The sequence below is a fragment of the Spinacia oleracea genome, chromosome 6 (genome assembly GCF_020520425.1).
Source record: "Spinacia oleracea cultivar Varoflay chromosome 6, BTI_SOV_V1, whole genome shotgun sequence".
Taxonomy (NCBI): domain Eukaryota; kingdom Viridiplantae; phylum Streptophyta; class Magnoliopsida; order Caryophyllales; family Amaranthaceae; genus Spinacia; species Spinacia oleracea.
The window spans coordinates 100,537,427-100,551,651 of NC_079492.1; the positions used below are offsets into that span (position 1 = coordinate 100,537,427).

Below are 14,225 nucleotides of genomic sequence, written 5' to 3' on the forward strand. Positions count from 1 at the left end.
GCATCAATCCAACGATTGAGGGCTGCCTGAGTGACCCCGTCGCCTGCAGCTTCGGGCATCGCTTCATCTAGGACATACTCCTTTTCTTCCTGCATAAGAACTATTTGCAAGTTCCTTTGCCAGTCAAGGAAGTTTTTCCCGTTCAACTTCTCCTTTTCGAGAATTGATCGAATGTTGAATGAATTGTTGTTTGCCATATTAAAAAACTACAATTGAAAAGAATAAACAAATAAATAACCATTCACAGTTTCTCTTAATAAACTTAAATTCTAGCATACATGCATAATTCAATGTTTATTAAGCATTTTATTCAAATTATGTGTTCCGGCAGGTGTGAATAAAATGATTCCAAGATCCTAAAATCATTGAAGAACTAAGCACAGTTTGTCGACTTAATCCTAGAACATCTTAGGTAAGCAAAAGCCTTTTGCTAATAGTCTAGAAACTATTCTTGGTTGATAGGTACGTCTAAGAACTTATTAGGTAAACCTATCGAATTTGCCACGACATAAAAGGACTCCTTACTTATATCGTTGAGTTTCACCAAAACTAACATGTACTCACAATTATTTGTGTACCTTGCCCCTTTAGGACCAATAAGTAACACCTCGCTGAGCGAAAACTATTACTAGATTGATGTAAAGGATATCCAAGCAAGTGTATATTTTGGCATGGCACCTTTTAACTCAATTTTTAAGTTTGGAACTTAAGGCTCTTACTATGTTGGTTAGATTTTAAGTGAACTAAAATCCTTAATCATGCAACATAATCAAGCTTTTGATCTCATGCATTTTAAGACATATTTAAAACAATAAATAACTTAAAACATGCATAAGATATTTGTGATCTAGTATGGCCCGACTTCATCTTGAAGCTTTGACTTCAAAGTCCGTCTTGAAAATCTCCGTGGGAGGCACCATTTTCTTCAAATAGGATAAGCTATAACTAATTACAACTATTTGATGGTTCGCAGACCATATTTGAATTGAAAAATAACTTTGGTACTTTAGACCAATTACATTCAAATTAATGGTACGCAGACCATATTTTCTATCCTATTTGGGCCATACTAGTCACTTCATAACCTGCAAAACAGTACATATACAATATATACCATTCACCCATTCATTATCATGAATGGCCCACATAGCTGGTTAGTAAAACACATTATGCATCACGTAAACATTTGCAGCAATTAATCAAGGGCACCAATAATCTACCAATTATTCAGTCCTTATTAATTCTAATCAAGTTGTTTTAACCTTAAGGATTTGTAGACCTAATCAAGAGTTTATGACTAAAAAGCGCTCCCACTTAAACCAATAAATTCATATGCTTTACCAATTTTAAACATAAAAATGTATTTCTAGTCTAACCGGAAACATACAAATTTAATTAAAATTTAAAGCTCATATAAATTTATAATTGAATCCAAAAAGTTTAATTTAATTTCAGTCGCATTTAAATTAATTCATGATTTTAATTTTAGTAAAATAATTAGAATAAATAACATTTATTATAATTATAATATTCAAAATTAAAATCCAAGAAAATAATTTAAATTATTAATTTTAAAATTAATTAAAATTACGTGAACTGAAATTTTCAAATTAAACATTCAAAACGATCTAATCGTAACGCAAACACCCTACGCGTTGCACGCCCATGGGCCGCACGCACACAGCCATTGCTGGCCATGTGCGCGCAGCCCATGCGCTCGTCGCATAGCTGCTGCATCCCTATCGCAAGCCTCCGCAAGCATTGGTGCTCGCTGCGCGCGCCAGCGCTCATCGCACGCGGGCTATCGCTCGCAGTGCGCGCGCGACATCGCTCGCTGGGCGCGCGACATCGCTCGCTGGGCGCGCGAGCCATCGCTCGCTGGGCGCGCGACATCGCTCGCTGGGCGGGCGACATCGCTCGCTGTGCGCGCGAGCAATGCTAGGCGCAGCGCTCGTGGCACGCGAGCTTGCGCTCGCTGCGCGCGAGGCTGCGCGCTCTTGTGCGAGGCAGCGCGCGTTGTGGCGCAGCTCGCTTGCTGCCCACACGCGACTGCCTTGGCTCGCCCTACGCCCATGCCCATTCGTCCATTGGTCGTGGCACACGACACAAGGCAGGGCTGCTGCCTTGTGCTCGTGCACTACGCCCTTGCTCATTGCATTCGTGCCGCACGGGCGACGAGCTCCCTTGCTCGTCGTCGCATGCCCGCATTATACAACACCCCTTAAGGGTAACACGAAGCGTCCATTGCTTCGTGCGTGCAAGTTATATGAACGAATCGCATAAAAATTTAAAATTTATATTTAAAATTAATGACAAATTAATAAATAATATTAATTTCATAATTTTAGGGCGAAAAATCAAAAATTTATTATCCAATTGATTTCCGATTGTTATGGATTCAAGTCTAGGTCATAAAAATTTAAAATTTATCGTAAATTTACAATTTTTATGGTGGTTTTTAATCATAGGTTTCTAATTAAATTACAATTAATTATGAAAATCAAATTAATTCTAAATTATTCTAATTTTCAACAAATTAATCATAATTACAAATTAGATTGCATAATTAACAAGACTAGGCATTCAAACTTGTTAAACATATGCAGTAGGTCAATCAAAAATTCAAGATTTATCAACAAGAATCGCAAATATTTAATTTAACATTTTAAATTTACGAAATTTTGCATTCGAAAAACTAAAACCTTCGAAAAGTCATAGTTAGGCTTCGAATTTGAGAATTCTGGGTTCGGCAGAAAAGTACTATTTTTGTCAAAATTTTAGAATGCCTTTTACATGCGGAATTGACACAAAAATCACTCAATTCGGATGAGTAACGAAGAAACTGCCGAAAAACTGCGTACGTATAATCAAATAAACGCAATTTGCAATTAATTAACAATTACGAAAATTAATCACCCCTTTTAATTCTTGCAAATTTGTAATATTTAACCATGTTCATGCAATTTAGATTATGAAAATAATAAGGGGCTCGTGATACCACTGTTAGGTTATTATACATATGACAATTCATAAATCATGCGGAAAAACCATAAACCCAGGAAAACATATTATTTACACATAATCATTTAGCATAGATTAGATGCATACTCTTTGTTGCGTGCCTTCCCTAGCTGCGCCCGAACCGAACAAGAACAAGTCTTTAGGACTCCAAGTGTCGTCCCTCCGTAGATAGTCCACAGCACGTCCGGATCCGCCTTAAGATTGACCAACTAGAATCGCCCTTAAGGTACTATTATTTTCGGCACTTTATAGGCAAATGTGTGACTGAATTTTTCTCTCAAAAACTCACTTTGAATACTTTGAAACTTGTGTTATAAATTGTGAGCCCTAGCCTCATATTTATAGCGGTATGGAAAGGGAATCGAAATCCTATTCAGATACAAATTAATTAAACCTAGAATCCTACAAGAACTCTAATTTAATTAATTTATCAAATAGAATTAGGAATTTAATCATTAACCGAACTCTGCATGTTTTAGGAAACGTGCACGAACACAAACACTTGCACACACACGCACGGCAGCCACGATGGGCCTCATGCGTGCGCGCGAGCAGCAGCCCACTCAGCGCCCGCGCGCGCTGCGCGCTGCGCGCAGCCTGCTGGGCCTGGCGTGGCTGTTTGTGCGGCGCGCTTGGCTTGCTGGGCGATGGCCTGGCTTCGTGCTGGGCCTCGTCCGGCAGGCCTCGTCCGATGCTTATTCGTACGATGCGCTTCCGATTAAATTTTCCGATTCCGGAATTCATTTCCGATACGAACAATATTTAATATTTCCGATTTCGGAATTAATTTCCGTTTCGAACAAATATTTAATATTTCCGTTTCCGGAATTATTTTCCGATTCCGGTAATATTTCCGATTCTGACAATATTTCCGTTTCCGGCAATATTTCCGATTCTGGCAATATTTCCATTTCCGATAATATTTTCCGACACGTACCATGTTTCCGTTTCCGGCAACATCTACGACTTGGATAATATTTATATTTCCGATACGATCCATATTTCTGTTTCCGGCAATATCATCGTTTCCGGAGTATTCATTCCTAGCCTGTGACGATCTTAGCTCCCACTGAAACCAAGATCCGTCGGTTCCGAATATTCATAGATGGAGTATTTAATGCTATTAAATACTTGATCCGTTTACGTACTATTTGTGTGACCCTACGGGTTCAGTCAAGAGTAAGCTGTGGATTAATATCATTAATTCCACTTGAACTGAAGCGGCCTCTAGCTAGGCATTCAGCTCACTTGATCTCACTGAATTATTAACTTGTTAATTAATACTGAACCGCATTTATTAGACTTAACATAGAATGCATACTTGGACCAAGGGCATTATTTCCTTCATTTATATCATTGTTATTATTATTATTATTATTATTATTATTATTATTATTATTATTATTATTATTATTATTATTATTATTATTATTATTATTATTATTATTATTATTATTATATTACTATTATTGCTTTAATAAAAAAGAATGTTGTTGTCGATGCAATTAAAATCTATTATTTAATGCATAAAAAAACATTAACAAAACATTCCAATTCATAATTTCCAAATTAAAACCATTAAGTCCAAATTAGAAACGATATGATCAGGTCATGTCCATATCAGAATGATTTTTATAAATCATAACCATTATATATCAGACCAGAACCGGTATGATCAGATAATATCCAGATCATAACTGATCTGTACAGATCATGTCTAGATCATGTTCAAATCTGCAAAGATCTTGTCTACATCAGAGTCGATCCTTACAAATCATGTTCGATCCTTACAGAACCAATATGTTTAGGTCATAACTGATTTGTACAGATCATGTCCAAATCAGAATCGATATGTCTAGATTATAACTGGTCCAGATATCGACTTTGTACAAATTAAGTTTATATCAAAATTGATATGCAAAGATCATGTCCAGATCAAAACTGGTCAGTAAAGATCATGACCAAATCAGAACTGGTCTTTACAGATCATGACCAGATCAGAATTGATCTGTACAGATCATGTCTAGATCAGATCTAATATGTACATATCATGTCAAGATTAGAACTGATATGTATAGCTCATGTGCAGATCATAACTGATCTGTACATATCATGTCCAGATCAGAACTGATATGTACAAATCATGTCCAGATCGGTATTGATCTATATAGATCATGTCCAGGTCAGAATTGATATACACAGATTATGTCCAGATCAACATTGATTTGTCCAGATCAGAACCCATACGTGTAGATCATAACCAATATATTCAGATCGATCTATCTATTTCATGTCTAAATTTGTACTGATTTGTCAAGACCATGTCCATATCAAAACCCATATGTCCAGATCATGTCCCGTATGTCCAGATCATGTCCAAATTTGAATCGATCTATTTCGATCAAAATCGATCTGTCCAAATCATGGCCAAATCAGAACTTGTCTGTACAGATCATGTCCAGATCAAAACTGCTCTGTATAGATCATGTCCAGATTTGTATTGATTATGTCCATATCAGAACCGATCTGTCCAGATCATATCTAGACCAGAACCAAATTTGTACAAATCATCCCCAAATCAGAACCGATATGTACAGATCATATCTAGATCGGAACTTATATGTCTAGATCATAACAGATCTATCTAGATCATGTTTAGGTTTATCCAATATAAGTAATAGTTAAATCACGAGTAAAGTCAAATAAATAATAACAATATTATAAATTTGTGTAACATTTATTTTACACGTAAGTCGTTTAATATTAATAAATGTAGATTTTTGTTTAAACTTAATTATGAAAATCAGATTAGATCAGACCAGATCAGATCAGACCAGATCAGAAAAAATAAGTTCATATCATATCAGATCAGAAAAAATAAGTTTAGACCAGATCAGACCAGGAGAAATAAGGTGAACTAAACGGGCCCTTATTAATTGTTAATTGAATGGATGGTGTAGATTTAATTTTAAACATATATGGTCAAGATTGAAAGATATGGTGGCTACCACTTTATTGTAGCCATTGTAAAACCATCATAAATTAATAAATCGGCCTAAATATCGGATTTTGCTAAATGCAGAAATTAATTTCTTAACACAGAATTAGAAACGACTAAAATACCCCAAAAACTTGTAATTTTTTTTTTTAAAAAAAACTGCCAGCATCCGTGAACCGCAAAGGCAGTAGAAAAGTATCATGATTTGCGATGGTTTAGATTTATTGAGCAAATGCAACCATACTAACGAGAGATTTTTAAGCAAATGCAATCAAAATTTATGAAAAGATGATAATCTGGTATAAACGGATGATATTCATACTATAAGGGGGAAATTTATTGAATAAATTGGGATTAAATCAAGCACCATGACAGGAAAATACAGTTCTCTATATACATCCACGTTGTTTAGTGGCATTTCCTAAACCTTGCAGTTAACAAATTCATGTTAGGTTTTCTTATTTTTACAAAAAAAGTCATTTATGCATTTAAAAGGGTACTTATGAGCTTTCCAATTTTGCACAAAGAAAAGTAATATCTGTATTTAGAAACTATGTACATATCAATCTTGCTTCCCGGCCTGACCCTGTCATCAAGATTGAAAAAACAAAATTTATGGAAAAAGTTCCTACAATTTATTAGGGAAACAAAAACTAACTCCAACTAAGCATATTGATATTATGAATTGACCAACCCATTCACAACAGACGGATCCTTGAGTTCTTCTAACCCATTTTATTATGAGTATGATATCATGTTAACTGGTTCGATTAATTTTCATTATTTTTTTTTTAAAAAAAAAACTACTTGTATTAACTTTAGTTAAATCGTATGTAGTGAACTCCGCTGTCTATGATTTTGAATTAGTGAGGCAACCAAACAGGCCCGGTCCTGAATCCTGATATTTTATGGGTCCCAGACGAAACAAGTAGAAAATGCCCTTATTTTAAAATCTAATATAATATATATATATATATATATATATATATATATATATATATATATATATATATATATATATATATATATATATATATATATATATATATATATATATATATATAGGGGAGGGATCCGGTAAAAACACTCCCTTATGTAAGTACACTTCTTATATAAGAACACCTTCTACACCATTGGATTAGAATCAAATCAATGGCCACGATCATCCCAGCCACTGCCATAATGGCATGATCGTAAATAAGAAAAAACGGATCAAAAATATATAAAAAAAAATAAAAAAATTTCTCGTCAGTTGCCATAACTCCCACTCTCTCACCATTTTCTCTCTCCTCAACCTCCCACTCACTCCCTACAACGGACGAAAAACCGCTCAAATACTATCTATTTAATAGAATTTCGGCAGAATTATTGCAAAAAACAACAACAATTCATCATTCTATACTTTAATCACGCTTAATCAAAAAAATTGCAACAAAATCGCAAAAAATTTTGAAAGCTGAAAATTGTACGCAATTTCGATGGAGTCAGGTGACGAAAATGCAATTGATTCTTCGAACAACTGCGAAAATACAAGGTTAGTGATAATCTAACAAATTCATATAGTTTAAATGTTTCGTCAATTTCAATTAATTTTTTAATTTTTGTTGCTTAATTAATTATGAAATATTAAGGAAAATCGAGCACATGCAAAGCGAGGAAGCTCAACACGCAATCGAATCTAGTGTCAATGCTCCTTCAACAGAAGAAAAAGCTACAAATACGTAAGGATTTCAATTTATTTGGAGTTTCAAATAAAGAAAATCGACTAAAATTGTTATTCTAAACATGTTCTAATGTTAAATTTATGTTCAAAATAAAGTTCTACAGTTAATTGTCATAATTTAAAGTTTTTATACCAGATCTGTTATTAAATATGAATGTTCTAATTTTTTCCGCATGTTCTAATAATATTAAGACATGTTTCAAAGTTTTTATGATGTTCAATACATCTTTTAAGCATGTTCTAATGTATGAATGATGTTCTGAGGCAAGTTCTAAATTTAAAAGTCATGATTGAATGTTTTAATGATGGATCTGGTGGAAGATAAAGAATGTTCGAAAAAATTTCCATGTTCTAAAGATGTTAAGAATGCTCTAAAGTTATTCGAACATGTTTCATTGTTTTGGGCCAACATCTGCTTTATAAAACAAAACTTTTAAATTTGGAGCATGTTCTAAAGGTTTTAATCATGAATTAATGTTTTAGAAAATATTCAAATTGGTAAATTAATGTTCAAAGCATGTTCTAAGCATGTTCTAATTTCAAAAGATTGTTTTAAGGAAAGTTCTAAAGTTATCAGTCATAATTAAAAGGATATTATAAAAAAAAGATTCCATGTTCTAAACATTTTAAGAATGTTCTTATGTCATTGCTACACATGTTCTAATAATATAAATACATTTTTGAATGTTTTCATCCTATTCTAAACATACATTAATGTTCAATCCATGTTTTAAGCATGTTATAATGTAAGAATGTTGTTCTAAGGCAAGTTCTAAAATTAAAACTAATTATTAAATATTATGAGATAGATATATTGTACAAAATTTACCATGTTCTAAACATTTTAAGAATGTTCTTATGTCATTGCAACACATGTTCTAATAATAATAATACATGTTTGAATGTTTTCATCCTATTCTAAACATACATTAATGTTCAATCCATGTTTTAAGCATGTTCTAATGTAAGAATGTTTTTCTAAGGCAAGTTCTTAAATTAAAACTAACTATTAAATATTATGAGATAGATATATTGTACAAAAATTACCATGTTCTAAAAAACTCTAAAAGTGTTCTAAAAAATATTACCATGTTCTAAACATTCCAACATGTTTCATTGCCTTAATATATGATCTAATTTTATAAAATGGATATTTTAAAATGTTTGAGCATGTTCTAAAGTTTTTTAACATTATCTAACAGTGGGATTTATGTAAATATTCTAATATTTTTTTCAGCAAGGAGGATGACATACACTACGAAAAGGTTGATAATGCAGTTGTTTCAAGTCTTCATACAAATCCTACAGAAGAAAATATTTCAGAAACGTAAGAAAATAAAAGTTTATTGAGTGACAAAATAAATACTGTATGTTCTAAATGTTATTTAAAGCATGTTTTAATGTTATAATGCAAGTTTTAAAGTCATGCGTAAAATTTTCAAATATTATCATGCATGTTCTAAAACATATTTAATTGAAAACAGAGAAAAAACAGAAGAGGATGTTGCCAAAACAGAGGAGGAATGTGACATTATAAGGTAATTTTCCAGAATTTAAATTATAATATATTTGCAAATATTTAGAACATAAGAAAAATCTTAAGAACATGTCTTCTGCACTTTGATTTAGTATACTTATTTTCTGATCATTTAATATAATTAAATACAATTTATTTATAGGAATGAGAATATGCAAAGAATAGACGGTGAACAAGAGACCGTGTTGCAAACAACTTCAACTGAATCAACAATTTCGATTCAAAAGTAAGTTTCAGAATTTTAGTTCAATATTGAATACATAATATGTTCTTTAATAAAATATTAAATGTTCTTACCGCATTTTCTTATGTTTGAAAATGTTTTACCAATATGATAGGAGTGTTCCTGAAATTGAATACAATAGAGTCCCTCAAGCGAAAGAAAGGATTAAACATACCATGAAATTTACTACGGAAGAGGTACAAACCACTTCTGAAGTAATTCCAATCAAGAGGTAATAATCCTAATTAAATTTAACAATAGGAACAAATAAATTCCAATTTAAAAACATTTACTAACAAATGTTTAAAACTACAACTAAACAGGAAAGAAAAAGAAAGGATCATAGTGAGGATTAAAAATCCACAAAAGGAAAAAATAAATCCTAGGTATGCTGCCTATGTTCTAAATGTGTGTCTCTTATGTTCTAATTGTTAATTACTTGGAACTTGTTTAAATGTTCATACATTATAATAAAAAATTATGTTCTGATATTTGGAATAAATTATAATCATTTAGGGGTCAACCACCAAACAAAGTTACATTCAAAATTAAAGGTGATGTTCATGGAGTGAAGGCGGCACCTATATTGGATAATGATCAAAGGTGATGTTCATGGAGTGAAGGCGGCACTTATATTGGACAATGATCAAAGGTAATTATTTTTTATCAAAATATTAACACATTCAAAATACTTGAAAAACAGAACTAATTTAGTTTGATTTTAAATTTAAATCAAATGAATCAATGTTATTTTTATCTGTAATGTATGTTCTAATATTCAACACTTATGTTTTAATATAATACACTTATGTTCTAATATCATGGCCTTATGTTTTAATTATTCTATCCTATGGTATAATTTCATATATATATGTTTGGATTTAGTTGTATGTGTGTACTAATAGAGTGTGCAATATGTAATAATTTTTGTTTAAGGAATGAATCGGAAAAGTTGGAAGTAACAACTGAGAATAAAGAATCTGAGAAGTTGGAAGATAACACAAAAGAGCATGAAAAGGAAGAGATGCCCCTGAAAAATCAAAAAGAAACAGAAAATGCCGAGACAGAGCCAACAAAATCAGAGGAAAAGAAGGAAGAGAAGACAGAAGCTGATGAGTTAAGGCTGCCAACTGTTACAACTCATTCAAATGAGTTAGAAGCAAAAGAGCATGAAAAGGAAGAGATGCCCCTGAAAAATAAAAAAGAAACAGAAAATGCCGAGGCAGAGCCAACAAAATCAGAGGAACAGAAGGAAGAGAAGACAGAAGCTGATGAGTTAAGGCTGCCAACTGTTACAACTCATTCAAATGAGTTAGAAGCATCATCTTCAGGAACAAAAGCAATTACTGAAGAAAAAGAAGATGAGGAGTTAGAAATGGCAATACAATTAGCAATTGCAAACTCGTTGGAAAACAATGATTCAAAGTAAGTCAAAGATCCAAAGATTTAATCTAATTTTAATTTAAATATATATATTTTAAGGATGTAAAAATATAATTACATATGTAATATATGTTTCAGGAATGAATCCAACAAAGAAGAAAAAGATGATGAACAAGTTCATTATGATAATGAAAAGGAACAGGAAGAAGACCTCGTGGAAACAGAAAATGATGAAACAGATGATGAAGAAGTTGGTGATGAGGAAAAGAATGATAACAGTGACAGAGAAATACCAAGAACAGCTACAGGGTACGTTCTAAACTTAAACAAATATAATTTAGTAAATTATTTAAATTATAAGAGAATAAATTTTATACATAAATTAACAGGTGGGAGAATGTTAAGAAACCAACTGGTTGCCCAATGGAGAAAAAGGATTCCAGGGAGGAGGATGATAATGCAGAAGATGATGAAAATCAGAACACTGACGATGATGAAAATCAAAACGCAGAAACTGATGAAGAAGAGAACGATGAGAATAAATCTACAAACCTCAAATCAACTTCAAGGTATGCAATATCAACTAATTAGTTAGAACATGGGTAGTTTATATATAATATTTTGCATTTTCTAGTTCTTTAGAAAATATTATAAACAAATACAACACCAGAAAGATTAATTAGAACATGTGTAGACTAAGTTAGATCATAAGAATATTTAATTAGAACATGTGTAAACTTAGTTTTAACATATAAAATATAATTAGAACTCAGGAATAATTAATTAAACCATGTGTTAATTGAATCAGAACATGATTAGTTTAATTGAGAATTTAGAACACATTAACAACTCATGTCCTAATATAAATTATAATGCATTTTTACTGTTTAACAGGCAGGAAGTTATCGAAGAAGATGAGAACATTAACAATGATGAAATTGTTGCATCTCCTCCGAAAAGAATGAAGAGAAAAAGCATCGCACCAAAGACAAAAGTGCGATCAGTGACCATTGAGAAACAAGATGAAGATCCGGTGGAAAAAGACGATGAAGAAACAGATGATGATATACTGATTAGTCAGTTCAGAGTGGCAAGGACACAACCACCAAGAAAAAGAACAAAAAAGCAAGAGAAAAAGGATGAAAAAGATGTTGAAAAAAGAGGAAAGGGAGTGGTACAGAAAAAGGCAGCAAAGGCCTTGGGAACAAGAACCCCAACAAGAAGAAGCTTAAGAGTACAAGAAAGTGTAAAAGCTGTTGAAGAAGAGGAGGAAGAGAGAGAGATTGTAAAGGAAACAAAAAGGAAAGTTGGGAGAAAGCCCCGTAAAACAGTGAAGAAAGAAGAATCTGACATCAGTGAAGAAGATGAATAAGATGATGAAAATTATGAGGCGGATGAAGAAGAAGTAGAAGAAGAAGAAGCGGAAGAGGAGGAAAAGCCATTCAACAAGAGAAAGAGACAACAATTAGAGGTAACATTTAAAATATTAAAAATTCTTCATAATAAACTAGAAAACATAAAAAATGGTAGAAAAAGGCAAAAAAATAAAAATTAGAACATGTTAATAAAATTAGAACACAAGAGACAGTAATTCAAACATGTGTTCAATGAATTAGAACATACAAATATTAATTAAAACATGTGTACAGTGACTTAGAACATAAAACTAATACTAAGAACACATGCCTGATTAATTAAAACATGTGTAAATTTAATTAGAACATAATAAAAAAAAATTACATGATGACTTAATAATTTAAAACAAAGAAAGACCTTATGTTCTAATATATAAATGAACATAATTACATTAATTAAAATCCTAAATTATTATAATAAGTAATAAGTTTACATGTTCTAAACTATGAATGATATGTTCTATTACTGATCAACATATGTTCTATGTTTTTTTTACAGATTGTGACAAGAGCAGAAAAAAACAAAGGAAAATTAAGGAAAATCGAAGAGGATGATGATGATTATCTGGAGATATTGGAGGTTGATGAGGATACAAAGCCGATTGTTCCAAAGCAAAAGAAAAAGGTGGTGTTGTATCAGAAGATTCCCCCAGCGCAATTGATAGAACTTATCAAGATAATGCCTGACGAGCACAAGGAAGCTGTCAGGAAAATTGGATTTGGGGGATTTCTGAGTCTGAACATGGCAAATCACAATTCAGCGTTGGCAGATTACATAGTGTCAAGCTCAAATGTAGATCGACAGTCAATAGTTCTGCCTGGAAGTGGTAAAATTTTTGTCACACCTGAAGATGTTCATCAGGTGTATGGTGTACCATTGGGAGGTGAAGAGATTGTGGAGCCAGAAAATGAAGACATTGATGATAATTATGTAGAGTTCTTAGAAACATGGAGGAAAAGTTTCAAACTGAAGAAGGGAAGCCCAACAAACTTGCCACTAATTTCTAGAATAAAGGATGTTGTTCCTAAGTTTTGGTTGATGACACACACATATTGCAAACTTCCTGATTATGGTTGCTAAATGACTTTGAACAGGTAAATGCCCAAGTTTCTATTAGGATAGGAACTTGAATCAGATGGTGAAGTTCCTGATGTACACTTGGAACAGTCACTGGAGTTCCAGAGCTGGAAGTTGTATTTGTTCCAGTTTGAAGTCACAAGAGGAGCAACACAGTTACATATCAAGAGTTCCGAATATTCACAAGAACTATTACAGACTCATGGCAACGAGTTCCTATTTAAACATAAGAGGAACTCATTATTGTTCCTGAGCTGGAACAAGTGAAGCTTCAGAGTTGAATGCCTCACCAAAGGAAAGACATATATGTCTAGGTAGTTTATCTTGCTTAGATTATATGTAATATATTAATATGTTAAGTAGTATATAAGGAACTAGAGGAACTTGGATTACTCGTGTGTTTTTGTCAAAATATCAAGCAACACAGTTTTAAGGAAAATACTTTAAATAAAATATATTTTCATGTTTAATAAAAATAAGATTTTCATCACATTCTGTTACTTAAATAAAAACAGTTTTTATCTTCCTAAAACTTCTCCTAAATATTTTGACAAAATAAATAAACATTTTTTAGAAAACAACAGTGATTGACATAGTCTTAAACACGTCCAGCAGTTGAGGAAGTTGTGTGGGAAGTGGTCTCCCCTTGTTCCTCAAGTCTAGGGACGTGAAAATCAAAGTGTCAGTTGTTGGCAGTTGAGTTTTTGAAGGGAACAAACCCTAAGGACAAAACTCTATATAAGGCCAAGAAGTTTTCTGAAAAAAATACACAAACTTTCTAAGAGTTCTTGCTTTCCTAAAAACGCATTGTCAAAGATTTTTCTAAAAAACAGTTTGTGTCCTAGTT

General features: G+C 32.5%; 2 protein-coding genes across 2 annotated transcripts; both read left to right on the top strand.

Moving 5' to 3' along the window:
• The first annotated feature begins 7,497 nt into the window (after positions 1-7,497).
• On the top strand, positions 7,498-11,476 carry LOC110790590 (uncharacterized). The gene is made up of 10 exons (XM_056832534.1): positions 7,498-7,553; positions 7,651-7,740; positions 8,980-9,069; positions 9,227-9,280; positions 9,422-9,505; positions 9,618-9,734; positions 10,077-10,154; positions 10,439-10,927; positions 11,024-11,194; positions 11,275-11,476. The coding sequence occupies exons 1-10, from the start codon at positions 7,498-7,500 to the stop codon at positions 11,474-11,476; spliced, it is 1,431 nt and encodes a 476-aa protein (XP_056688512.1).
• A 220-nt stretch (positions 11,477-11,696) lies between these two features.
• Positions 11,697-13,826, top strand: LOC130463409 (FK506-binding protein 3-like). Its single transcript, XM_056832535.1, has 2 exons — positions 11,697-12,356; positions 12,800-13,826. Exon 1 carries the CDS (start codon positions 11,697-11,699, stop codon positions 12,255-12,257), a length of 561 nt encoding a protein of 186 aa, XP_056688513.1. The 3' UTR covers positions 12,258-12,356; positions 12,800-13,826.
• The last annotated feature ends 399 nt before the right edge of the window (positions 13,827-14,225 follow it).

Excerpts from the sequence above, each read along its gene's own strand:
- LOC130463409 (XM_056832535.1), top strand. The coding sequence starts at position 11,697 with ATGATTAGTTTAATTGAGAATTTAGAACACATTAACAACTCATGTCCT.
- LOC110790590 (XM_056832534.1), top strand. The coding sequence starts at position 7,498 with ATGGAGTCAGGTGACGAAAATGCAATTGATTCTTCGAACAACTGCGAA. Across the intron at positions 9,735-10,076 it reads GAAGTAATTCCAATCAAGAG|GCGGCACCTATATTGGATAA; the intron begins GTAATAATCCTA and ends CATGGAGTGAAG. Across the intron at positions 11,195-11,274 it reads ATACCAAGAACAGCTACAGG|GTGGGAGAATGTTAAGAAAC; the intron begins GTACGTTCTAAA and ends ATAAATTAACAG.